At 38.6% G+C, this 27246-nt stretch overlaps 1 protein-coding gene across 1 annotated transcript; it reads left to right on the top strand.

Annotated features, from left to right (window-relative positions):
* Positions 1 to 1146: 1146 nt before the first annotated feature.
* LOC125075614 (putative nuclease HARBI1) lies at positions 1147 to 7773 on the top strand. Its single transcript, XM_047687324.1, has 7 exons — positions 1147 to 1261; positions 1409 to 1520; positions 6222 to 6393; positions 6652 to 6842; positions 6913 to 7045; positions 7121 to 7262; positions 7341 to 7773. The coding sequence occupies exons 1-7, from the start codon at positions 1147 to 1149 to the stop codon at positions 7733 to 7735; spliced, it is 1260 nt and encodes a 419-aa protein (XP_047543280.1). The 3' UTR covers positions 7736 to 7773.
* Positions 7774 to 27246: the final 19473 nt, after the last annotated feature.

Raw genomic sequence — 27246 nt, 5'->3', positions numbered from 1 at the left:
TATTCATGACGTCAATCATATGCCTAAGGGCTTGACTGGATTCCCTATTAATCGGTTCAATATTAAACAATGCCTGTATAAGGTTATTGATTAATAGACGTGGATTATCAAACCTATCTGAAATTAATTGCCACGCTATTGGATAATTTGAAGAAGTTAAGTCTAAGCTTTGAATGATTGCTGCTGCATTACCTTTTAAAGCCGCTCGTTAATAATGAAATTTATTAATATTATTGATACTATTGTTATTATGTATTAAAGAAATATACGTATCTCTGAATTCGAGCCAGTGCTGATAGTCGCCGTCAAAATGGGGTAAATCAATTTTCGGTAGCCTTACGAAGTCGTGTCTGTATTCTGTCGAGACACTTGTTGGAGACCCGCAGCGAGAAGAGACACCATGATCTTTGTCGGAAGAGAGCATGGTGCGTGCCACTGAAACCCACTTAAAATACATGCTTTCGAATTGCTCCCGATCCGCATATATATCGGTCTCCGAACCCTCATCGCACAACACTCCTATTTCACCCTGTAATGTATCATAATCATTGTATAATGCATCTATTTTTGTTAAACGGCACTTTAACTCGGCTATTTGAACGGGGGATAAAACTTCATTTCCACTAATTAAATTTATAAAATTAGAAAATTGCGTTAGCTTAGCTTTAATGGTACTGCGTTTTTTAATGAGATCTTTAAAATAAGACATTATGAAATATAAATAGGATGCGTTTAATGCACAACAGCTAAGCCGGCACTAATGAATAGCACGTGGACGCACGATCTAAGATAACAAAGTACCGGTGCGGCTGGCAATTCAAGGACAAATATAATGAATAGAAAGGGCAAAAAACTATAGATAAACCTGTTTATGAATGACAATAAGAAATGGATAAGCAAATACGAATGGAAAAGAAAGAAAAATGGTCATGAATGATATGTTATAAGCGTATGAGGTGAGCAACGTGTATTATAAAATTTATAAAATTAGCAAAAAAGCACACCTTACTGAAAATATCGAAAAGTTTTATTCGTCTAGAACTATATTAGACGAAAATAAAAGGATAAGGAGGAAAATAAAAAGAAAGGATTGGAACGGACTCACTCCATGTGGTAGACTATCCTTTGTCCTCTAAGCGTCCTTCAATGGCTGACGAACGTGAGGGTCACGATGAAAGTCCGAAGTCCACGGTGAGATTTGTTGGTTCCACGGTGAGATTTGCTGGTTCCACGATGAGATTTGCTGGCTCCAGTTGTATGGGTAATATGTGGCGCTCGTAAAATTAAATAAAATACTCGAAAGACCACTTGTTGGGACGTGATAAAAGTCCATAGACTGGTTAATATGTTTTAATTTACGAGCAAGACCACGTATTACTATTAACAATTTTATATGTTGAAAATGTAGGAGAAGAGAGCGAGTGGGGCCTGTCGGGGTCTTATATACCCGAGCCCCCATCACTGCAGACACGACGTCACACTCGCCCATTGGTTGCCGAGCGCAAGTCTGCGACCGATGCGTTAGTCGCAACAGTGTTTCTAGTTTATATCTGTTCCTTGTGTGGTAAGAATGGGTTTTGGTTTTAAAGGTAAATTGAGAATGAGTAAGTTTTGTTAATATTTTTCGAATAACTATACTTAATTTATATTTATACATTTGCTTAATAGATAAAATTTTAGTTGTTTTATATAAATCTTTAGTAGGTGTATAATAATCCATATGAAATAAGACCTTGATAAGTTTATTTTGAGAGATCTGCAAATTTTTTATATGTGTTTTAGCCGCGTTGCCCCATATTTCTATAAGGTATTCTAATACTGGTTTTACTAAAGTATTGTAAATAATGTTTCGTACTCTTGGAGGAATACAACGTGCAGATTTACGTAAAGCTCCAGTAAGCGAAGTTATTTTGGAATGTATATAATCTATATGAGGTTTTTTCATTATTTGACTGTTTGATAGTTTGATTGTTAAGTATCAATTCATTATGGGAAGGAATAGATTTATTTTTGGCCGAAAAAATCATATATGAGGTTTTTGAGACGTTTAATGTAAGTAAATTGTACTGTAACCATTCGTTTAGGATATTTAAATCGTTTTGAGCTGTTTCAATAATACTGTGAATGGATTTTCCAAAATAAAATAAACAAGTATCGTCCGCGTACAATGATATTTCTCCACGTAGTGGCAATTGATCTATATCATTAATAAACACTAAAAAGAATAAGGGCCCGAGTATGGAACCTTGTGGTATTCCACATGTGATTGGTGCTGGATTACTTTTGAAATTGTTTATTGTTACAATTTGCTGACGATTGCTAAGATAAGATGAAATAGTTTCGTACGCGGTCCCAGCTATTCCAACTCTTCTAATTTTTTGTAATAATATAGAATGTGAAACCGTGTCAAACGCTTTTTTTAAATCAATGAATACTCCTACTACAATATTTTTGCTATCAATGTTATTTTTCATTTTAGTGATGAGATCAATTGTAGCAGAAAGCGTTCCTGCTTTCGGACGAAAACCGTATTGCTTGTGATAGAAAAAGTTTATATCATTTAAATATTGACTTAAGCGATTATGAATGATTTTTTCAAATATTTTTGACAAAACGGGTAACACAGAAATAGGTCGATAGTTACCTGATTGTGTTCCCGATTTATATATTGGAGTTACTCGTGCAATTTTAAGATTATCTGGAAAAAATCCTTTACTTTATTTATACAGTGACTTAAATTTTTACTTATTAGGTTTTTTATTCATTTTATTGATTTTACTGTAACCCCATCAATCCCTGTACTTGTGTTAGAATCTAAACTATTAATTATATTTATTACCTCTTGTTCCGTACAAGGTTTGAGTAGCTTAAGTTTTTGTGTGTATTTATGTACAGATAAAGTTTCGCTATAAGTGTTGTAATTATGATATTTAGCCGGGATTTGTTTCATTAACACCTTGCCTATAGATAAAAAGTAATGATTGAAACACTCACATATGTCAGTTCCTTCAGTAATAGTCTCATTATTTATAATTAATTTTGGAGGAACACAGCTTTGATTTTTGATTTTATTTACTGCTATGGAATTTATTAAGTCCCACATACGTTTTGAATCATTAAAACACCTCATGAAAGCTTGGTAATAGTAATTGTCTTTAGTATTTCGTATATTTTCACCAACTTTATTTCTTTCGTTGTTAAATTTTAATTCCTTATTATTTTTATCTTGTTTAAGTTTATTCCATAACAAATTTCGCTGACTTATATCTTGAATTATATTTTTGTTGATCCAATCACTTCTAGGTAAGTTTTGTATCTTATATTGAGTTAGTTTATTTTGCTGTATTTGGGTTACAATAAAGTTTTCCAATAATTTAAAATCACAATCAGGGTTTATAAAATTAGACTCTTCAATGGTCTTATAAAGGGTATCATAATTTATGACTTCATATTTAAGTTTCCTTTTAGATTCATGTTTAACCTTTTTTAGCTCACAATATATTTGTTTGTGATCCGACAGTGGTGAATCGATAATAGTAAAATTAAATTTTTGAGTTATATTTGTACAAACATGATCTATAATAGATGTGGATGTCTCTGTTTCTCTGGTGCAATAAGTGTTGACTATTTTATTTAATATATCATAGCCAGCCTCTTTAATAATACTAATATATTTCTTAGTAATAAAATCACTTTTTAATAAATTTATATTGAAATCACCAAAAATTATACATCTTTTTCTTGTTTCTAATTGTGAAGAATATTGTTCTAAAAATCTCGTTATATTCGTACTTGGTGGTTTGTAAATTAATCCAATATTGATAGAGTATCTCTCTACGTAAATCCATAAAAAGTTATTTCCGTCTAAATATTTTTCTTCGGTCACATGATAACACAAATCCTTATGTATAAAAATGGATACACCTCCACCAATAATGTTGTCTTAGATTTTCGCGATTATTACACATTGAAATAAAACTAGTTTTTAACGGATTTAATCGCGTATATTAATTATTTTTAACATCTCGACGTTTCGAGCACTTTGCAGTGTTCGTGGTCACGGGCAGACTAAGGTGACATTTGTCTGTTCGAATTAAAAAGAAATATTATTTACAACTACCGCCAACGATTTCTTAATTGGTATCTTGAGTAGCGTTCCGGTTGCACGCAGAAGGCACTAACTGTATCTTTAGCTCTTGAACATGCTCTGGATAAACCTAACCATTTTATTCGATTTGATAAACCACAGATCCTCGCTAGAGAACACAGATTCATTCCTAGAATGATACGCGAGGCTATTGAAATTCAAAAACATCCGAACTTCAATAGAGAAGATGGTTGGAGACTTTCTAACACTTGGGATCCACTTATTAAAAATTTAAAATCCCAAATCCAACAGACTGCAAGACCTAAAGATACAGTCAGTGCCTTCTGCGTGCAACCGGAACGCTACTCAAGATACCAATTAAGAAATCGTTGGCGGTAGTTGTAAATAATATTTCTTTTTAATTCGAACAGACAAATGTCACCTTAGTCTACCCGTGACCACGAACACTGCAAAGTGCTCGAAACGTCGGGATGTTAAAAATAATTAATATACGCGATTAAATCCGTTAAAAACTAGTTTTATTTCAACCTCCACCAATTCCACCCCTTCTGTAGTTAAAGATATGAGTATAATTCGGCAGTTGTATTGCATCAGCATCTTGATCGGATTTTATCCATGTTTCTGTTAATAACACTAAGTGTATCGTGTACTTAAAAGATTTTAAAATGCATTTTATTTCCTCTAATTTGCATGGTTTTAATAAGCTCCTTACATTGGCGTAAAAAAAATTAATAAAGTAGAAGTTGTATTAATATTTTTATAATCGTGTGCTATTTGGTAAGTTATATTCTCGTCTAGGGTGTCTTTATACTTTTGTAGTTTTTTGATGTTATATTAACGATTTTAGGAACTCCATTGTAGTACTTTATAGAAGATATTTTGCCTTTGACGCAGTTCGTCCTTAAAATTTTTAAAATACTTAAGTTGCGCAGAAGTTTGGTCCCAATAGATACGAACATTATTATTTATTATTTTTCTATTACGCAATATGTATTGTGCAGTACAAGGTTCTTTAAAGCACACTTTAATATTTCTATTTTTATTAGGAAGATATTTACCCAATCTTATTAACTTTATAGGCATCGGACATTCAGGATAAATATCTTTTATAACTTTCATAACTTCTTGTGTATCATAGTTACGCCTTGAATCCGCATTTTTATCATTTATTTCAATAATACCCGCAACAATTATATTTTTCTGGCGGTCGCATCGGTCTTGGATTTCTAAGGCAACGCTTTCACACATAAGCGGTAGCGGATTAGAGGATGATGTTCGATTGACTATGGGTGAATGGATATTTTTTTCTAAATTATTCATTCTATTTTGAAGTGTTGTATTTTGTTCTTTCATTGCCTCTAAGTCCCTTCTTAAAGTTTGATGGTCTAATATCATTTTTTCAGATGAATATTTTATCTCTCGAATTTCTTTCTTTATTTCTAGTATATCTTCAAAGATTTTGTTGTTATTTTCTTTTTGATTTCTGCTAAATTCTTCAAATAATATTTTTATTTCTTCTCGCAGCTTGGTAAATTCTTCTTTGGAAAAATCATCTTCTTTTCTTTTTCTTATAGTTATGTTGTCTCTTTCTTCCGACGAACGTAATTTGGCAATCGAATTATTTCCGCTCTTCGTTGATCGTTGAATACTCATCCTTAGATCTAAGATAACGTTGAACAATAGCGACTCGAGCGCACGGGTCACTTTTATAATGCAGTATGTCACGTTGAACAGATTATGATAATGAACCGTGTGTCTTTGCTATGAAGTTTTATTTTTAATTATCACTGAAACTGTTATTTTATTTTAAATTATTTTGCGACAAACACGTCTATTCAGAGGGCTTAGCCAAGTTGACATTCTACAATCGTAATCGCTAATAGAAAACTAAACAAATGTATGGGCATGACGTCATCTCAACGCTAAGTCACGTGATCAAAACAAACGAATAGAAAAGTTGTAGACAAGTTGACAATCGTTTAAAGTGATAGAATTGAATATAATCGTTTCTTCGTTTGTTTGTTTGTTAAACTTATTTTTTTCTATTATTACCTTTTAAAATGCATACTTTAAATATGTTGTGGTGTGCTCATAATGAAGAAGTGTGGCTTAGGCGGCAAAAAAGAGACAAAAATCGTCAGTGCATGAAAAACATACGCGAAATGCCGGCAACATTATTTGTGCAGCAATTTCGGCTAGACAAAACAACCTTTGAAGCTCTTTGTCGTGAACTCCGACACAAGACTTCGTTAAAAGGAACCAAAGAGATTCCCCTCAATGTTAAGGTAAGTGCTTAATAATCTTATTGATAATTTAATTATTTATTAAGGACATGTCATAATAAAAACATATTCAGAATTAACATAAAGTGTGTGACTCTTCAAGACAGCCACAACAGTTATTTACGTTACAGTTATATAATAATAACATAAACAATATTTTTACAATAATAAAAATTACTCACAATAGAATATTGTATTTGATATTTATTTTTTAACGTAACTATGATAAATTTCATTTCCTTAATTGTTGTGTGTTTGTAGATATTGTGCACTCTTAGTTTCCTAGCAACAGGGTCCTATCAGCGAATTGTTGGGGTTTCTCAGCATCTTGCCCAACGGACAGCTAGTCGGTGCATAAGACAAGTCATTGATGCTTTGAACCACTCTGCTATCATGGAAAAATGGATCAAGTTTCCGAAAACACGACAAGACAGAGCATTTATAAAACAAGAGTGAGCATTTAAAGTAACAATATTTAATTTATGAAATAAATTTAATAAACATAACATTTTAATTTACGAGGTTCCAAAGAAGATTTGGCCTGCCTGGTGTAATTGGGTGCATAGACTGCACCCATATAGCTTTGGTAAAGCCCAACCATGAAGAGCATCTTTTTTATAATAGAAAAGGATATCATTCCTTAAATGTTCAAATGGTAGATATAATTATTATTTATATTGTACGGCATGTTAGAGTGAGATATCAGTCTTAATAGAGGTTTTATTTTCAGGTTTGTGATAGTAACCTTTTAATTTTAAATGTAAATGCAAAGTTTGGTGGAGCTACACATGATTCACATATATGGTCTTCTAGTAGAGTTGAATTATATATGCGTGAACTTCATCAAAATAATGAGCAAGTATGGCTCTTAGGTAGGTATTTATAATAATAATAAGATCTAATCTAAAAGAGTTTAATTGTGACTAACCAAATTTTAAAATAATTTTCAGGTGACTCTGGATATCCACAACGTACTTGGCTTATGACACCTATCCTCAATGCAGTTGAAGGTTCTAGGGAAGACCAATACACTCGATTGCATGTGCAAGCCCGTAACTGCATTGAGCGATGTTTTGGATTACTCAAAGCAAGGTGGAGATGTTTGCTTAGAGACAGGGTTCTTCACTATCATCCTCATGTAGCTAGCAAAATTACAATGGCATGTTGTGTATTACACAATATAGCTTTGCAAGCTGGACTGCCACCACCACAACCACTTCCTGCTGCACATGACAATGGGGATGATACAATGATGCAAGATCCCACATCCACTGTGTTTGTAGGTAGCCAGAGTGAAGTAATCCAAGGAAGAGCCATGCTGAGTTGTTTATTGAATAGGATATAGTAAGATTATTTTAAGCTTTAATATGAATCTATTTTACATTTCTTAATTATAAATTAAACTTTTATACTCTATACTTAATTTATCTTCTGTAAATATTAATAAGTTGATTGTATTATGAACAAGTCTAGGTAATTTTACTTTAAATGTAATTTATTTAATAATAAAACAGATTTATTATTACAACAAAATTTTTATTAAAACACTAACATTTATAATCAAATAAAATACGTTAAAATATAATATTGTAAGGGGAAAAGGGGCATCTCAAAAACGAAGACTATATAAATGACGTGACAACCGTTAGTAGGCCCATTTGCTTGTCAACTTTTCAACGTTCGTTCTGTCAACGTTCGTGCTAAGCGGATATACTCGTCATTGTCGGTGTTAGACTTGGAGGTCACGTAAGCCACTTTTCGTTTGCTTTAACTGTTTAAAATAAGTAATCGTTACGATATTTCGTATTATTAAAATTTTATTTCGTGTAATTGATATTCAATCTCTTAGGTTTAAGGTTAATTGTGTAAATTGTTAAAATAATAAAAAATCATTAAATTGTATTCGATAAACAATTGTTTTTTTTTAAGTGATTTCCACTTCTGATTCTAACATCAGAAGTGGGATAAAGGACTTAAGTTCGCCCACTTAAAACAAAGACATCCATTCATTAATATTTTTCATCTACCGTCATATATATTTTTTTTCTCTCTTTCTTTCTTGATTTAAACTTTTGTAACGATTACTTAATTTTGATTTAATTTTATTTATTTGTTTGTTGTTCGTAATGAGTAATAAAGAATCGCGTTGCTGTGATCAGCACCACACTCGGGGCAGGTCGCGTGATCCAGAGGAACGTGCGTCTCAAACCAGGAGAAATACTAGGAGTAGGTCTCGTAATCCGTGCGATAGTGATACGCGACGTGGTTCGAGTGGTGACGTACTTGGAGCAAATAGTGGCTTACGTGTGATTGATCGAGCAGATCCCCAGAATCGCGAAGTTTGCCGAGCGGCCGAGAAAACGTTAAGCTGCACGCGTAATGAGAATTGTTGTTGTTCGCACGATAGGTCAGCGCGATATTCACGTGATAGGTCTAGGACTCGTTCACGTAGTCGAGAATATACGAATGGGCGTCATGATAGGCCCCGATTGCCTGCGTACCGGACCTCACATAGGCGCGATTATCGGTCTCGTGAGGCTTCTCCTCAACCGACTGCTCCACACATATCTTGCCCTTCGGATTCGGGGGCGCCGTACTCTGAGGCATCCACCTTCGCGCAAGCATTGATGCAAGCTTTTCGAACTATGCAACCTACTAATTCGCAGCATTACTACGTGTCGAACTTTGACCCGTCTATTCACAACATTGAGACGTGGTGCATGGAAGTGGATCGCGCCAGAGATGCGAATAAGTGGAACGATCACGAGTGTTTATCACGGGTAGCATCTTGTTTAAAGGGAGACGCGAAAGTTTGGTTAAGCGAGTGGGTTACGTCTGATAGGACGTGGTCTAATTTCAAACGCGAATTTAAGAGCCTTTGTCCGAGTAAATTAGATTACGCGAATATTCTTTTCGAGGCCATGTGTACAACTTCCGACAAATACCCGACATTCGCAGAGTATGCTCGTCGTACGCTGTTATGGTTGCGTATAGTCCCAGGGCTAAGTGACGAGTTAATGACCCTCATCGTTATACGCGGAATAGATAGCCCTCAGATTCGAGCGGCCGCTGCGAATGCGAATCTAACCCCGAGTAACATAGTTTCGTTTTTGTCCATATATGCTAAGCCGGTAGTCAATCGTAGCAGTGTAAGCGGATTTAACAAGAGGCGTATTCAGTCCAAACCTAAATGCTATAATTGCAATCGACGGGGACATGTTAGTCGTAATTGCCGACTCCCGAAAGCAGGAACACCTTCTAACACTCAGCCTTCTTCGGTTATTCCGTGTAAATTTTGTAAGAAACAGGGACATACTGAAAATGACTGCTTTGCAAAAGCACGATCGGAGTCGAGAAACACACAAAAAGTTAATCTTTGTTCCGCTCAATCCAGCTACTCTCGGACGCAGGACGTTGCTTCCGCCGTTATTGATGGGGTACCTCTAGATGTACTGATCGATAGCGGCGCACTCAATGTGTCCCTCATTTCTTCGCAAGTTCTTAAATATATTCGTTGCCAACCGATACCGAGACGTTGCATTCTGAAAGGCATTAGCGATAAGGAAATCGTTTCTGATTCTTACGTGACACTCACGGTCGAGTTCCCCAACATATCCATCGAGATGGAGCTTGTAGTAGTCCCATCATCTTTTATGAACGCGTCGGTTATAATAGGTACCGATGTACTCAATCGGGACGGAATTACTTATGTTCGGACAAAGGACAAGCAATGCCTTATGCACACTAGCACCAATTACTCGGCATTACATTCGGTCCAGTTAGGTAATAAAATTGAAGTAAACTCACCTCTTAAGGGTGAAGATTTAACGAAGCTTATGTCACTTATCAACGAATTTTCGGAATATTTAATATCGGGTACTGCATCGACTACGGTACGAACAGGCGAGATGGAAATTAAGCTTAACAAGGACACGCCGATAGTATACCGACCATACAAGCTGTCATATCAAGAAAAACTTAAAGTTCGCGAAATTACCAATGATCTTTTAAATAAAGGCGTGATTAGGCATTCCAAATCGGAATACGCGAGCCCGATAATCCTCGTAAAAAAGCGTGACGGTTCGGATCGACTCTGCGTGGATTATAGAGCCCTCAATCGTATAACAGTAAAGGATCGATATCCACTACCGCTCATAGATGATCACATCGATAGGTTGGGTAGTTACAGGCTATTTACGTGCTTAGAATGGCTACAGGCTTTCACCAAATACCGCTTAAAGAAGAGAGTATACACCTCACTGGTTTCGTAACACCGGAAGACCATTTCGAGTACCTCAAAATGCCGTATGGTCTTGCTAACTCACCTATCGTTTACCAACGTATTATTAATGATACTCTCCGCGAACACATTAATGAAGGTAACGTTCTCGTTTATGTTGATGATGTACTTTTATTGAGCAATACGGTACAGGAAGGGATCGATCTGTTAAGTAGAGTATTAAAAACACTTACTTCCGCCGGGTTTTCGATAAATCTTAAAAAGTGCTCCTTTCTTGTAACGGAAGTCGAGTATTTGGGCAGAATAATCTGTCAAGGTCAGGTTAGACCGAGCCTACGAAAGGTAGAAGCGCTAGCTAATACTGACCCCCCGAGTAACGTAAGACAAGTTCGACAACTTCTAGGTTTGGCAGGTTACTTCAGGCGCTACATCAAAAACTACGCTCAAAAAATTGCCCCCATTACACGTCTAACTCGTAAGAACCTTCAGTTCAACTGGACTCCCGAATGTGAAGCCATTCGCTTAGACATTATTAAATTATTAACAAGCGAGCCCGTTCTTGCAATATTTAACCCTAGCTTTCCAACGGAGGTTCACACGGACGCCAGTAGTATAGGATATGGGGCCATTCTCTTACAAATACATCCGGACACTAGTAAACATGTCGTTTCGTACTTTAGCAAGTCTACGCAAGGAGCTGGGAGTAAATATCACTCCTATGAACTCGAAACTCCAGCAGTCGTAAAAGCACTCCAAAATTTCCGTCACTATCTGGTAGGACTAAAGTTTACAGTGGTCACCGATTGCAATGCCCTCAAATCAACAGAGCGTAAGAAAGATCTAATACCCCGAGTTGCTCGTTGGTGGATTTATCTCCAAGATTTCGATTTCTCCATTCAGTATCGTAAAGGGGTAATGATGCCACATGCAGATTATTTTAGTCGAAATCCAGTAGTTAGAGTTAACCAGATCACTAGACCCCGTAATTGGGCCCAAATCGCACAGTCAGCCGATAACGAGACGCGAGACTTGATCAATAAACTCCGTGACGGTAATTTAGATCCTAGACGGTATTCTCTTCAAAAGGATATCTTGTATTACAGATATACGCCTATAGGTCAAGAACCACGACATTTGTGTTACATTCCCAAAGGGCACCGTCTTTCCCTTTTACGAGTGTTTCACGATGAACACGAACATATTGGGGTAGAGAAAACCCTTGATCTTATACTGAGACACTTCTGGTTTCCAGGACTAAAGCGATTTGTTTGTAAATACATAGGTCATTGTCTGGTTTGTATTTCTCAAAAACGAGTCCCGCGAGCTCCACTATAAAGTATCACTTCATGGGAAAAGCCGGACACTCCTTTTCATACAGTACATGTAGATGTTTTAGGTCCCCTTCCCGTCTCTAATGGTTTCAAGTTTGTTATTTTAATAATTGACGCGTTTACAAAGTTTTCACTTTTGTATCCTATAACAAAACAAGACTCCGTAGAGTTAAAACGCGTAATGACACAGGCAGTCTCCATATTTGGGGTACCTAAACTAATGATAACCGATAAAGGGCGTATGTTCGAATCCAACGACTTTGTTAGTTTTATTAGCGAACTCGGTTGTGACCTCCACTACATAACGCCTGAAATGAATCACGCCAACGGACAAGCTGAAAGATATGTGAGAACTGTGCTGAATATGTTGCGCATTCAGACGAACTATAAGAACGCCTCCTGGTCAGAGTCTCTGGGAAAGCTGCAGTTGGTACTCAACATTACCAAACAAAAAACCACTCAAGTTTCGCCATTGAATCTCCTCATCGGTACAGACACAACAACACCAGTTATCCGCGCCTTGATTCGTGATGTTGCAGTAGAAGATCCGGTTCCCAACCGAGAAGCCTTAAGGGAATTAACTAGAAGCAGAGCTCGTCAACATCTTAGGGATAATCAAACTAAACAGGATGAGACAACCAACCGGCAGCGGCAGCCACCGCGTCAATTTGTTATGAATGACTTAGTCTTCGTCATCAAAAGTTCACAAGCAACTGGAAAGCTCGATCCTGCTATGCGTGGACCCTACAAAGTAGTTAAAGCTCTGCCGAGTGGACGCTACGCTCTACGTTTGCTTAGCGGCAGCTACGGCAAAACTACTCAAGCTGCGGCCCAATACATGATCCCGTGGCGGGGTGAGTGGTGCCCCGATACGTGTGCTGCATTTTTTGAGAGTAAGTTGAGTTTTATTTGCTATTGTTATGAAAGGTATATGTGCTTAATAGACACACAGGCTTAGTGCCTGGCGTATGTCGCTATACTGAAGCGTTCGTCGCAATATTTGAAAGGTATATGTGCTTAGTCACACAGGTTTAGTGCCTGGCGTTTGTCGCTGTACCGAAGCGGTTGTTGCATAGTTATTACGGTATATGTGCTTAGTCACACAGGTTTAGTGCCTGGCGTTTGTCGCTGTACCGAAGCGGTTGTTGCATAGTTATTACGGTATATGTGCTTAGACACACAAGCTACATGCTTGGCGTTCGTCGCTATACCATAACATTACCTTACCTTACAGAATGAACCCCTGAAGCTACTCATTGCCCGAGGACTTTGTTAACCAAGATTGTTAAAATCAAAAACCTAGGTCTGGTTTGTATAAAGAGACATCTCGATCTTACTTTAGAGAATTATTAATGATGTGTATGAATTATGTTTGCCGATGTATGAATTGAATAAATGGTGACTGAAAGAAAGGTGTAGGGCAATATAGTTGACGTGCGTCTACTTTCGTCGTTATATATGTTTCAGGTGAGCACACGGATGAAGACGAAACGGTAGAAACGGAAGAGAGTTCTACGCCTGGTCTCTCTATGCCTCTGCTAGACGAGGGAATGGAAGACCCGGAGCTCTGCATCCCAGGACCTAGCAGCGTCTCCCGAAAACATTGTGTTGAGGACAACACACCGTCAGGAGAGGCCGTGTAAGGGGAAAAGGGGCATCTCAAAAACGAAGACTATATAAATGACGTGACAACCGTTAGTAGGCCCATTTGCTTGTCAACGTTCGTGCTAAGCGGATATACTCGTCATTGTCGGTGTTAGACTTGGAGGTCACGTAAGCCACTTTTCGTTTGCTTTAACTGTTTAAAATAAGTAATCGTTACGATATTTCGTATTATTAAAATTTTATTTCGTGTAATTGATATTCAATCTCTTAGGTTTAAGGTTAATTGTGTAAATTGTTAAAATAATAAAAAATCATTAAATTGTATTCGATAAACAATTGTTTTTTTTAAAGTGATTTCCACTTCTGATTCTAACAATATAATATAAATAATTTAGTATTATTGTGTAGGTAAGAACAAAAAAAGAACATTTAGGTAAAATCAGGTTTCTTAAATGCTACAACAAAATTAAAGTAATCAAAATAAAATTATTCTTATTTAAGTAGACTTTTGAAACATTATTTTACAAAACTATATTAAGTGGCTACCACTGGTTCTACACATAAGAACTGGCAAGAACCTCAATAGTTACTCTTTTCAAACATTTAAAATACAAACGAATATGAATGTATGAATCAACAAAATTAAAAATAGCTGTAGAATTTTATTATACAAACGGATACTTTGCACCAAGGATTTACTAGCTTTGCGGAGTCAAAAACTTAAAAAAAAAACTAATACTGTAGGCAATTTGAAAAGTACGTAAGCCACAGCTGAGATCATTATTACTACATTGATATTTTATGGGATAATATCTGTTGAAGGCAGTGATGATGGTCTCAACTGTGGTAAAATTTCTATTAAATTTACTGTATTAGCTAAACTGTTTAAAGTTTCGTTTTGCTTTTCTTGGACCTCAATTCTTTTAGACTCTAGTTTTAATCTTTCCAACTCCCTTTGATGGTAATTTTTTTCACGGTCTGCCTCAAGTTGGAGCAGACATTTCTCAACAGCCACAAACTCACTTGTGGCTCGTTCAAAGGGTGTTTGAACCCGGCATGTGCGCGCTCGGAGGAGCCTACGGCGCCGCGGAGTTGAGGTGGGCGACGCTGAAGGCGACGGATTTGCCTAATGTAGCTGCCGTTAAGGAGCACCCCGTGACGTGGAAGCGGCAGGTGTCGTCGCTGACGGCACCGGCGAGGACGTAGTGCCGGGCGGCGGCGTTAGCACTGGTGGTGGATGTTGTTGTGATGAGGTGGCAGTAAAGGCTGATGTTGTTGCTGATAAAATAATAAAAAACTATATTTTAAATTGGGCACAAATAAATTTATTCAGGCAAAACATCGTCAAAAATATTTAAAAAAAAGGTACCTTGTATAGAGCATGAAGGAATAAAATTCAACATAATTTCATCCGTGGCTGTGGTAGAAATTTGGGGTGGACAGACCGTACAATTAGAATCTCTGGTCGGGGATGGTTGAGTGTTTCTCAGTGATGGTTGAGCCTGAAAATATGAACAACTTGATAATTTTTATTTAAAGAAGAAAATACACTAATAAGCCAAGACCCCAAGCAAAAAAAAAAACTAGCATCAAAGCCTCTCTCTATAATTCCAGCTTGACCAACAACAGCAGTCAAACCCATTATACACAACACCCTCTCTTCTGAAGCAGTGAGAGTTTGTCTGCTGCTTGGACCACCACCAGTACCAGAAGCCTCAGGACGTATTGCTAAAGCTTTTTTCTTAGTTTTAGCTTTCCAGTCTGCCCACACCTGGACATTATTTGTTAATTATTGTCATTAATATTTTCATCAATTATTTTATAATTTTTGAAATAAGCTGATTGATAATAATGAAGTGAATGAATGATAATTATAGAAAACTATAAAATAATATTTTTAGGGGGGTTTTATTAGAACCATACTTTTTTCCACTTGTCCCTTGGTTTTACTACTCCTCCACCTATGGAGTTTAATAACTCTTCTAATTGCTGCCACAGTCGGTCAGCTTTAATTCGGCCTTGTGGCCCTTGCTGTGGTCTCGTTATATCGCCATAACTAGAAGAAGTTAAAACTATTTCAGAGAAACAAAGGGTCTATTGATTAAGTAAATAATCAAACACAATTATTGTTTGTTTCGTAAGTGTTATATTAGTTCCTATCGCGTATCGCGACATTGTTTATGTTTTAAACTTTGAAGTGCTACAGTATGATAGATTTTCAAATAACAAAGGAATATATTTACGAAATAACTAATAATTTTACGTACCTTTACATAAATTCCAGTAAAGTTGCAAACTGTTCTGGGCTTGCTCGAGATTTATATTCCATTCTATAAAAGTTATCACATCATTTAAGGTATCGGTCATACTTAAGCAGGATAATAAAATAAAATTTCGAGTCACAAGTAATGTTTAAATTTACATTCGGCACTGTGATATTGTTATAAACCAATTACAAGGAGAACGTATACCCACCCTATTTAATTTACTTATTTTTTAACACTTCAAATAAATATTCTTCAAACTTCAATTCAAAACAAGAGTTGATCCCGCGCTCAAAGTACACAACTGCGACTTCGACGTTGGTTTGACGTTTTAAAGATCGCTCACCATAGACTAAAGTGTAGGTTTTTCTAAGTTCATTGTAGAATGAGCGATCGAATCACTCGTGTCAATTTGGCTAGCTACTTATCGTTTTCTATAATCGCTTACGCCGAAGCGTTAACGATTGTAGAAAGAGATTCGATATGAAACGAATGTAACTTGGCTAGGCCCTCAGTGCAGATTTTATCCATATATATAGTTTGCGCGTTAACCGCCAAAAAAACACCATTCATCGTATCTCCACGATTCGAGGACATACCGATAGCCGCCACAGCTAGTATCAGAATACTTGGCGTTGATATTTCGAGCCTCGTTCAGTTCCGCGGTCAATTGGAAGGCAAAGCCAAATTGGCATCAAAAAAGCTTGGTGTGCTCAGCAAGGCATCGCCTAAGACTATACAAGGCACAAATTCGGCCTCACATGGAGTACTGCTCTCACCTCTGGGCGGGTGCTCCCCAGTACCAGCTCCTTCCATTTGACCGTATCCAACGTAGAGCAGCTCGAATTATCGACGATCAAGCCCTTTCTGATCTGCTCGATCCTTTGACTTTGCGTAGAGATGTTGGATCACTCTGCATCTTCTACCGAATTTTCCACGGGGAGTGTTTCGAGGAATTGTTTGGATTAATCCCGGCAGGTGAATTTCACCTTCGGACATCTCGTCAAAATTCTAAATTTCACCCGCACCACTTAGATGCCCGTAAATCCACAACAGTGCGATTTTTAAGAGTACAACTACAGAGTTGTAGGTGCGTGGTTAGTAGTCTTGAGTATATCAAAAAAAGACAATGAACAATCAACAGTTTATTGTTCACACTTATAAATATAACACAGCACAATAAGTCTACATACACAGAACATATAGTCAATAGGATAACAGCACGAGCAAACAAACAAAAAAACAAGCAACGAATGTAATTAAGGTGTAAGTGAGTGCAAAGCATAAAAAGGAGCAAAGCAGTGCACATCGAGATCGAGATCCCACTGGGTCGCCGCGCGCGTCGTTGCCGTTGACCGCTAGATGCCGGGGTAGGAGGGCAGCGGCGGCGAATGAGCGAGGCGCGCGATCGTACGATCGCTTACGTATCTAACCAATATAAAAATTATCGTCGCACGGCTGGAAATTTGTTTGTTTGTTGAATTAATTTTATGCAATTATAGAATATATATTTTTTATACATTTATATTTTTTATATTTATTGAAACAATGAATGTGGTGGGACGCCACAAGACATTTTCTGCCTAGCACAACCACTCTGTGGAACCAGCTTTCGCCAGCGGTTTTTCCGAACCGATACGACTTGGGGAACCTTCAAGAAAAGAGTGAACTCGTTAAAGGCAACGCATCTGCAAGCCCCCCGGTGTTGCAGACGTCCATGGGCGATGATAGTCACTTTCCATCAGGTGAGCATCCTGCATGTTTGCCACCTATCACATAAAAAAAAATAAACTTAATGCTTTACTGATTGAATAGAAACAGCAATTTGTTTTTGGATAATAGCTATGTGTATTTTTCAAAAGCAGTAGAATTGTTACTTTGATAAATTATAGAAAATATAAGTTATTTATTTCATTAAATTGCTTCTAATAATTATTTGCACGCACTGCTGTGCAAAATTAAATATGATTAACAATAACTATTTATTATATATAAACTTTGTTTATAAAAGGCTAAAAAAATAAATAATACTAATAAGTATGACGGCGCATTCGTAATCCCGGAAGCCAAGTTGATTATTTTGTAATAAATTGAGGGTAGTTTTAGCGCCTTAGCAAAGCGAATGTTACTGACAGCTCGGTTAGAGGACATCTCGCTTGACGGAACTCGGGTGACTGGCGGCATTGTGCTCGGGTCGGTGAAAGAGTCCGGTCATATTCGGCGCATGCGCCACGTTGTCCGCGGAACGTCTAGTGATTTCAGTTAATATCAAGTTTGAACTGTATAATTGAACTTGGATATCAGTGCTTAGTTAATTGTAGTGAGTTAATTAAATTGTGAAGTGTGTTAAATCAACTATTTGAATTATAACGTCGATTATTACATTAAGTGTTAATTATTTTCTCCTCGCCCGTTAATCCACGCCACTATGGAGCAAAGAAATAATTCTGATATGGGCCAAGTTCCTATATCAGAAGTGGGATACGAAGGGCATTCAAATGAGGAGAATAGTGATCGTCCGTCATCGTCAAACTTTCTGCAAACAATGGAAGCCTTGTTGACGAAAATAATGTCAGCCTCTCAACCTACTTCGATTACACAGTTGATCCAGTTCGATCCTGATAGTACAGATGCGGATATAGAAGGTTGGTGCAAAGTAACTGAAATTATCGTGAACAGTATAAAGTTACAAGGGCCCGAATTGTTATTAGTTTTGACACATGCATTAAAGGGCAGAGCAGCAACGTGCTCAACTAAATTAGATGTAACGCAGTTACAATGGCCCCAAATAAAAGAAATGTTGCTGGCTAAGTTTGCAAGGCAAATGTTACTCCAAGATTATTTTGATAATGTCATAAGATTTCAAATCGGTAACAAAGAAAGTGCATGCGAAGCCGCCATGCGTCTATGGGGCTTAATTGAGCGGATTCCTCGAGTAGAAATGGCTGAAGATATGAAAGTAGGTCTTGTTACTTCGGTGCTGTGTCAAAAAGACAACTGTTTACGTCGCGAGTTGAACTCCCATGTTATATCGACACGATCTCAACTTCTTCGAATTTTAAATGGAGTGTCTCTGAAAAGGCGATCAGAAAGCGTTGAAAGCCATGACGTTGAAGCAAAAAGACCACGCTACTCCGAGTACAAGTTCACGGGTGCCTGTCATCATTGCGGTATATTGGGCCACAGGGCGGTAGATTGCCGCAGAAGAAAACAAGAAATTACTGTTACGCCGAAGCCAAACGACAAACTACGAGTACCGACGAATGAGAGGAACCAGTCTGTCAAATGTTACGTCTGCGGTCAGCCGGGACATTTGGCCTCATCGTGTACCAACCGACAAAATCCCGGCGGTTCAAGCTCAATGGTTAAGGAGGTGTACCTCTGCGACCAGAGTCCGATTCAAGGCGAGTTGACGACATCATCTGGTGAGGCTGTTTCTTTTCTTTTTGACAGTGGGTCTGCCTGCTCGCTTGTATCTGAAAATTTTTCGGATAAGTTTCCGGGTACAGTACATAACGAAGTAGTTTCTTTGAAAGGCATCGGTTCATCGGTAATTTATTGCAACAAACAAATTTTGAGTCAAGTTAGAATTCAAAATGTTTCAGTATCTCTTTTGTTTCATATTATCCCTGACAATATTGTCTCCGAACCTGTAATTATTGGGCGGGACCTTATAGAGAAGGGGGTAAAAGTAGAGATTAACAGTGACTGCATTATTTTCTCAAAGCCTGAAACGTCTCAAGCGGATTTGTGTCCAACCTTAGACAATTTTGACTTTTCTTCTATCGACACTGATTTAGAAGGCGATGATAAAAAAGCGCTTATCGATATTTTAAAGACGTATAGCTCTTTTTTTATTGACGGCATCCCTAAACGTAGAGTAAAAACAGGTTCTTTGCGCATTGATCCTGTAGACCCTAATAAAATAGTACAGAGAAGACCCTATAGATTATCCCCGGTCGAAAAAGACATTGTCCGCGAAAAGGTAAATGCTCTCCTTGAAGCAGGCGTTATCAGAGAGAGCAATTCCCCTTTTTCAAGTCCCATTCTGCTTGTTAAAAAGAAGGACAACACTGACAGAATGTGCGTAGACTATAGAGAGATAAATGCGAATACCAAACCGGAACATTACCCGTTACCAATAATTGATGAACAAATTGACAGATTGAATGGTGCCTACACTTTTTCTTCATTAGATATGGCATCAGGTTACCACCAAATTCCAATAGACCCCGAAGGTGATAGTATTGCACGCACGGCTTTTGTCACTCCCGAGGGTCAATATGAATATTTGACCATGCCCTTTGGCTTGAGAAACGCCGCTTCGGTGTATCAACGTTGTATAAATAAAGCTCTTGGTTCCCTCAAAGATGAAGTAGCGCTTGCGTACATGGATGATGTTCTGTGTTTTGCCCAAAACATTCCTGATGGCTTAAAACGTCTTGATTTAACACTGAAAGCCCTATCAGAAGCTGGCTTCTCTTTTAATATACGCAAATGTAAATTTATGAAAAAGGAAATTGACTACTTAGGCTATGTTATAAGATCTGGTAAAATTACTCCTAATCCTAGGAAAGTGCAAGCACTTGCTAATGCACCAGCGCCCAAAACTGCTTCCCAAGTACGCCAATTCTTAGGGTTAGCCTCCTATTTTAGAAAGTTTATACCCAACTACACCCGCTTAGTCAGACCGTTGTACCCGCTCACTAAGTTAAAGGGTCCAATTAAATGGTCAGACGTCCACAATAGCATTCACAAACGAATAGTTAAAATCCTCACCACAGAACCCGTTCTAACTATATTTGATCGCGAACTTCCTATAGAATTGCACACGGATGCCAGCGCTGATGGTTACGGTGCCATTTTAATTCAAAGAAAGAACAACTTTCCTCATGTCATTTCATATTTCAGTCGCCGGACGACTGACACGGAATCGAGGTATCATTCCTATGAACTCGAGACCCTGGCAGTCGTTCGAGCGGTGGAATATTTCAGGCATTATCTGTATGGCCAACATTTTACTGTTTTCACGGACTGCAATTCTTTAAAAGCCTCTAAGTCAAAAACAGACTTAACCCCAAGAGTACATAGATGGTGGGCTTTCCTACAAGCATATGACTTCGACATTGTCCATAAGCAAGGCAGCAGCATGGAACATGCTGACTACCTTTCTCGCAATCCCCTTCCGAACCCTGAGCAGGGTACTTCCAAAAGTGAGATCAGCACGACTCAAGTGTCTAGTAAGCCTGTAAAGTTTGTAGAGTTACACCAAGGGTGGTTAGCGGTAGAACAAAAACGTGATGCATATATCCAAGATCTAGTTGCCAAGCACTTAAATAATGAATTTCCCGATTCAATCAGTCATACTTACGATGTCAGAAACGAAGTCCTATACCGCAAAATTGAACGGAACAAAATTAGTCGTTGGTTACCTATTATACCTCAGTCGCTTGTTTGGACATTAATCAACCATATCCATACTGAAATCAAACACCTGGGTGTTGATAAGACGCTTGATAAGTTGTACGAGCAGTACTGGTTTCCCCAAATGGCTAAGCAAGTACGTCTTTTCGTTGATTCTTGCATCGTATGCAAAGCGTCAAAAGGTCCTTCTGGGGCTCAACAAATTCGTCTCCACCCGATACCTAAAGTACCCTGTCCCTGGCATACTATTCACATAGATGTAACTGGGAAATTAAGTGGCAAGAGTGACAGAAAAGAATACGCTTCAGTGATAATTGATTCTTTCACCAAGTATGTCCTTCTGGAGCATACTCCATCTCTCGATGCCAGTTGTGCTATTAAAGCATTAAGAAAAGCCGTCTCCCTTTTTGGCGCTCCCAAGCGAATTGTATCAGATCAGGGAAGGTGCTACGTAAGCTCTGACTTTAAAGAATTCTGTAAAACACATGGCATAGAACTTCACCTTATCGCGACAGGGGCTAGTAGGGCCAACGGTCAGGTAGAAAGAGTCATGCGGACTTTAAAATGTCTGCTTACTATTATAGAAAACGACCCACATAAAACTTGGCGTGATGAACTCCCTGAGGTACAATTAGCGCTTAATACCACTCGCTGTAGGGTTACGGGATATACTCCCACTGAATTAATGTTTGGCATACGTGCTCAATCTTTAGGGATATCGTCAATAACTCAAAATCCTGACGAACCAAGATTAGACCTAGACACTATCCGCAATGAAGCCTCCGTTAATATCGAAAAGGCAGCGCAAAAAGAAGTAATTAGATTTAACAAGGGCAAAGCTCAAGTAAAACCTTTCTCTCAAGGAGACTACGTTTTTGTTAAATGTAGCGAACGTAACCAGACTAAACTGCAAAGAAAGTTTAAAGGACCTTTCATTATAACTAAAATTCTGGATAACGATAGGTACGAACTGAAACATATTGATGGTTCAAATCGCGTTTTAAAATACCCCCACGAAAATTTGCGTGCTGTACCCAGAGGCTTCCAAGGGTTAGTCGATATATCCACTGTACTAAGTAATAATGAGGCCGAGACGGCGGAGCATGGTCGGGAAGATAGAAACGAAGTATCATCAGATGATGAAAGTGACACCCTTTCGGTTTCGAGCGCCCGCACCATGACTGCTAGCTCAGCAACTCTGACGGCCTCAGATATTGATGAAGCATAAATGGCTAATGTGAGTTTGAATATATTTGCATTGTCCTTAATTTGATGAGTGTGTGTGTGTGTGTGTATGTGTGTGTGTGTGTGCTTCTGCGGATTACTATATGCTATCGATGAAAATGACTGGCTTAGCAGCCGATGTTTCTAGTGTAGCTGAGAGCAAAGCATGAAGGGGCTGGCTCGAAGGAGTCCACGTCCGGTCGATGCTTTGATAACTAGTGAAGGGACAAGCTCATAGGAGTCTAGGTCCCGGACCATTGTTGAATTGCTTGCGTATAACTAGTGTAGATGAAGGGGCTAGCTCATAGGAGTCTATGTTCGGACCATCGTTCACTCACATGTGGATAACTAGCGAAGGTGAAGGGGCTAGCTCATTGGAGTCTATGTCCGGACCATCGTTCACTCATACGTGTGTCAATCTGATTATAAATTTGTCAAAAAAAGAGATATTAAAGGCAGTGACAATATTGACTCAGCGCAGTTGATTTTAGTCAGAGATGGACGAGCTTTACTCTGAGCTTCTTACTTCATTTCAGATGAACGCCCATAGGACGCACAGAGACGTGCGTTCGTCAGTATGGCCGTGACGGCGCATTCGTAATCCCGGAAGCCAAGTTGATTATTTTGTAATAAATTGAGGGTAGTTTTAGCGCCTTAGCAAAGCGAATGTTACTGACAGCTCGGTTAGAGGACATCTCGCTTGACGGAACTCGGGTGACTGGCGGCATTGTGCTCGGGTCGGTGAAAGAGTCCGGTCATATTCGGCGCATGCGCCACGTTGTCCACGGAACGTCTAGTGATTTCAGTTAATATCAAGTTTGAACTGTATAATTGAACTTGGATATCAGTGCTTAGTTAATTGTAGTGAGTTAATTAAATTGTGAAGTGTGTTAAATCAACTATTTGAATTATAACGTCGATTATTACATTAAGTGTTAATTATTTTCTCCTCGCCCGTTAATCCACGCCACTATGGAGCAAAGAAATAATTCTGATATGGGCCAAGTTCCTATATCAGAAGTGGGATACGAAGGGCATTCAAATGAGGAGAATAGTGATCGTCCGTCATCGTCAAACTTTCTGCAAACAATGGAAGCCTTGTTGACGAAAATAATGTCAGCCTCTCAACCTACTTCGATTACACAGTTGATCCAGTTCGATCCTGATAGTACAGATGCGGATATAGAAGGTTGGTGCAAAGTAACTGAAATTATCGTGAACAGTATAAAGTTACAAGGGCCCGAATTGTTATTAGTTTTGACACATGCATTAAAGGGCAGAGCAGCAACGTGCTCAACTAAATTAGATGTAACGCAGTTACAATGGCCCCAAATAAAAGAAATGTTGCTGGCTAAGTTTGCAAGGCAAATGTTACTCCAAGATTATTTTGATAATGTCATAAGATTTCAAATCGGTAACAAAGAAAGTGCATGCGAAGCCGCCATGCGTCTATGGGGCTTAATTGAGCGGATTCCTCGAGTAGAAATGGCTGAAGATATGAAAGTAGGTCTTGTTACTTCGGTGCTGTGTCAAAAAGACAACTGTTTACGTCGCGAGTTGAACTCCCATGTTATATCGACACGATCTCAACTTCTTCGAATTTTAAATGGAGTGTCTCTGAAAAGGCGATCAGAAAGCGTTGAAAGCCATGACGTTGAAGCAAAAAGACCACGCTACTCCGAGTACAAGTTCACGGGTGCCTGTCATCATTGCGGTATATTGGGCCACAGGGCGGTAGATTGCCGCAGAAGAAAACAAGAAATTACTGTTACGCCGAAGCCAAACGACAAACTACGAGTACCGACGAATGAGAGGAACCAGTCTGTCAAATGTTACGTCTGCGGTCAGCCGGGACATTTGGCCTCATCGTGTACCAACCGACAAAATCCCGGCGGTTCAAGCTCAATGGTTAAGGAGGTGTACCTCTGCGACCAGAGTCCGATTCAAGGCGAGTTGACGACATCATCTGGTGAGGCTGTTTCTTTTCTTTTTGACAGTGGGTCTGCCTGCTCGCTTGTATCTGAAAATTTTTCGGATAAGTTTCCGGGTACAGTACATAACGAAGTAGTTTCTTTGAAAGGCATCGGTTCATCGGTAATTTATTGCAACAAACAAATTTTGAGTCAAGTTAGAATTCAAAATGTTTCAGTATCTCTTTTGTTTCATATTATCCCTGACAATATTGTCTCCGAACCTGTAATTATTGGGCGGGACCTTATAGAGAAGGGGGTAAAAGTAGAGATTAACAGTGACTGCATTATTTTCTCAAAGCCTGAAACGTCTCAAGCGGATTTGTGTCCAACCTTAGACAATTTTGACTTTTCTTCTATCGACACTGATTTAGAAGGCGATGATAAAAAAGCGCTTATCGATATTTTAAAGACGTATAGCTCTTTTTTTATTGACGGCATCCCTAAACGTAGAGTAAAAACAGGTTCTTTGCGCATTGATCCTGTAGACCCTAATAAAATAGTACAGAGAAGACCCTATAGATTATCCCCGGTCGAAAAAGACATTGTCCGCGAAAAGGTAAATGCTCTCCTTGAAGCAGGCGTTATCAGAGAGAGCAATTCCCCTTTTTCAAGTCCCATTCTGCTTGTTAAAAAGAAGGACAACACTGACAGAATGTGCGTAGACTATAGAGAGATAAATGCGAATACCAAACCGGAACATTACCCGTTACCAATAATTGATGAACAAATTGACAGATTGAATGGTGCCTACACTTTTTCTTCATTAGATATGGCATCAGGTTACCACCAAATTCCAATAGACCCCGAAGGTGATAGTATTGCACGCACGGCTTTTGTCACTCCCGAGGGTCAATATGAATATTTGACCATGCCCTTTGGCTTGAGAAACGCCGCTTCGGTGTATCAACGTTGTATAAATAAAGCTCTTGGTTCCCTCAAAGATGAAGTAGCGCTTGCGTACATGGATGATGTTCTGTGTTTTGCCCAAAACATTCCTGATGGCTTAAAACGTCTTGATTTAACACTGAAAGCCCTATCAGAAGCTGGCTTCTCTTTTAATATACGCAAATGTAAATTTATGAAAAAGGAAATTGACTACTTAGGCTATGTTATAAGATCTGGTAAAATTACTCCTAATCCTAGGAAAGTGCAAGCACTTGCTAATGCACCAGCGCCCAAAACTGCTTCCCAAGTACGCCAATTCTTAGGGTTAGCCTCCTATTTTAGAAAGTTTATACCCAACTACACCCGCTTAGTCAGACCGTTGTACCCGCTCACTAAGTTAAAGGGTCCAATTAAATGGTCAGACGTCCACAATAGCATTCACAAACGAATAGTTAAAATCCTCACCACAGAACCCGTTCTAACTATATTTGATCGCGAACTTCCTATAGAATTGCACACGGATGCCAGCGCTGATGGTTACGGTGCCATTTTAATTCAAAGAAAGAACAACTTTCCTCATGTCATTTCATATTTCAGTCGCCGGACGACTGACACGGAATCGAGGTATCATTCCTATGAACTCGAGACCCTGGCAGTCGTTCGAGCGGTGGAATATTTCAGGCATTATCTGTATGGCCAACATTTTACTGTTTTCACGGACTGCAATTCTTTAAAAGCCTCTAAGTCAAAAACAGACTTAACCCCAAGAGTACATAGATGGTGGGCTTTCCTACAAGCATATGACTTCGACATTGTCCATAAGCAAGGCAGCAGCATGGAACATGCTGACTACCTTTCTCGCAATCCCCTTCCGAACCCTGAGCAGGGTACTTCCAAAAGTGAGATCAGCACGACTCAAGTGTCTAGTAAGCCTGTAAAGTTTGTAGAGTTACACCAAGGGTGGTTAGCGGTAGAACAAAAACGTGATGCATATATCCAAGATCTAGTTGCCAAGCACTTAAATAATGAATTTCCCGATTCAATCAGTCATACTTACGATGTCAGAAACGAAGTCCTATACCGCAAAATTGAACGGAACAAAATTAGTCGTTGGTTACCTATTATACCTCAGTCGCTTGTTTGGACATTAATCAACCATATCCATACTGAAATCAAACACCTGGGTGTTGATAAGACGCTTGATAAGTTGTACGAGCAGTACTGGTTTCCCCAAATGGCTAAGCAAGTACGTCTTTTCGTTGATTCTTGCATCGTATGCAAAGCGTCAAAAGGTCCTTCTGGGGCTCAACAAATTCGTCTCCACCCGATACCTAAAGTACCCTGTCCCTGGCATACTATTCACATAGATGTAACTGGGAAATTAAGTGGCAAGAGTGACAGAAAAGAATACGCTTCAGTGATAATTGATTCTTTCACCAAGTATGTCCTTCTGGAGCATACTCCATCTCTCGATGCCAGTTGTGCTATTAAAGCATTAAGAAAAGCCGTCTCCCTTTTTGGCGCTCCCAAGCGAATTGTATCAGATCAGGGAAGGTGCTACGTAAGCTCTGACTTTAAAGAATTCTGTAAAACACATGGCATAGAACTTCACCTTATCGCGACAGGGGCTAGTAGGGCCAACGGTCAGGTAGAAAGAGTCATGCGGACTTTAAAATGTCTGCTTACTATTATAGAAAACGACCCACATAAAACTTGGCGTGATGAACTCCCTGAGGTACAATTAGCGCTTAATACCACTCGCTGTAGGGTTACGGGATATACTCCCACTGAATTAATGTTTGGCATACGTGCTCAATCTTTAGGGATATCGTCAATAACTCAAAATCCTGACGAACCAAGATTAGACCTAGACACTATCCGCAATGAAGCCTCCGTTAATATCGAAAAGG

The sequence above is a fragment of the Vanessa atalanta genome, chromosome W (assembly GCF_905147765.1).
Source record: "Vanessa atalanta chromosome W, ilVanAtal1.2, whole genome shotgun sequence".
Classification (NCBI taxonomy): Eukaryota; Metazoa; Arthropoda; class Insecta; order Lepidoptera; family Nymphalidae; genus Vanessa; species Vanessa atalanta.
The sequence above is the reverse complement of the archived record's forward strand: the minus strand, read 5'-3'. Positions and strand labels throughout refer to the sequence as shown.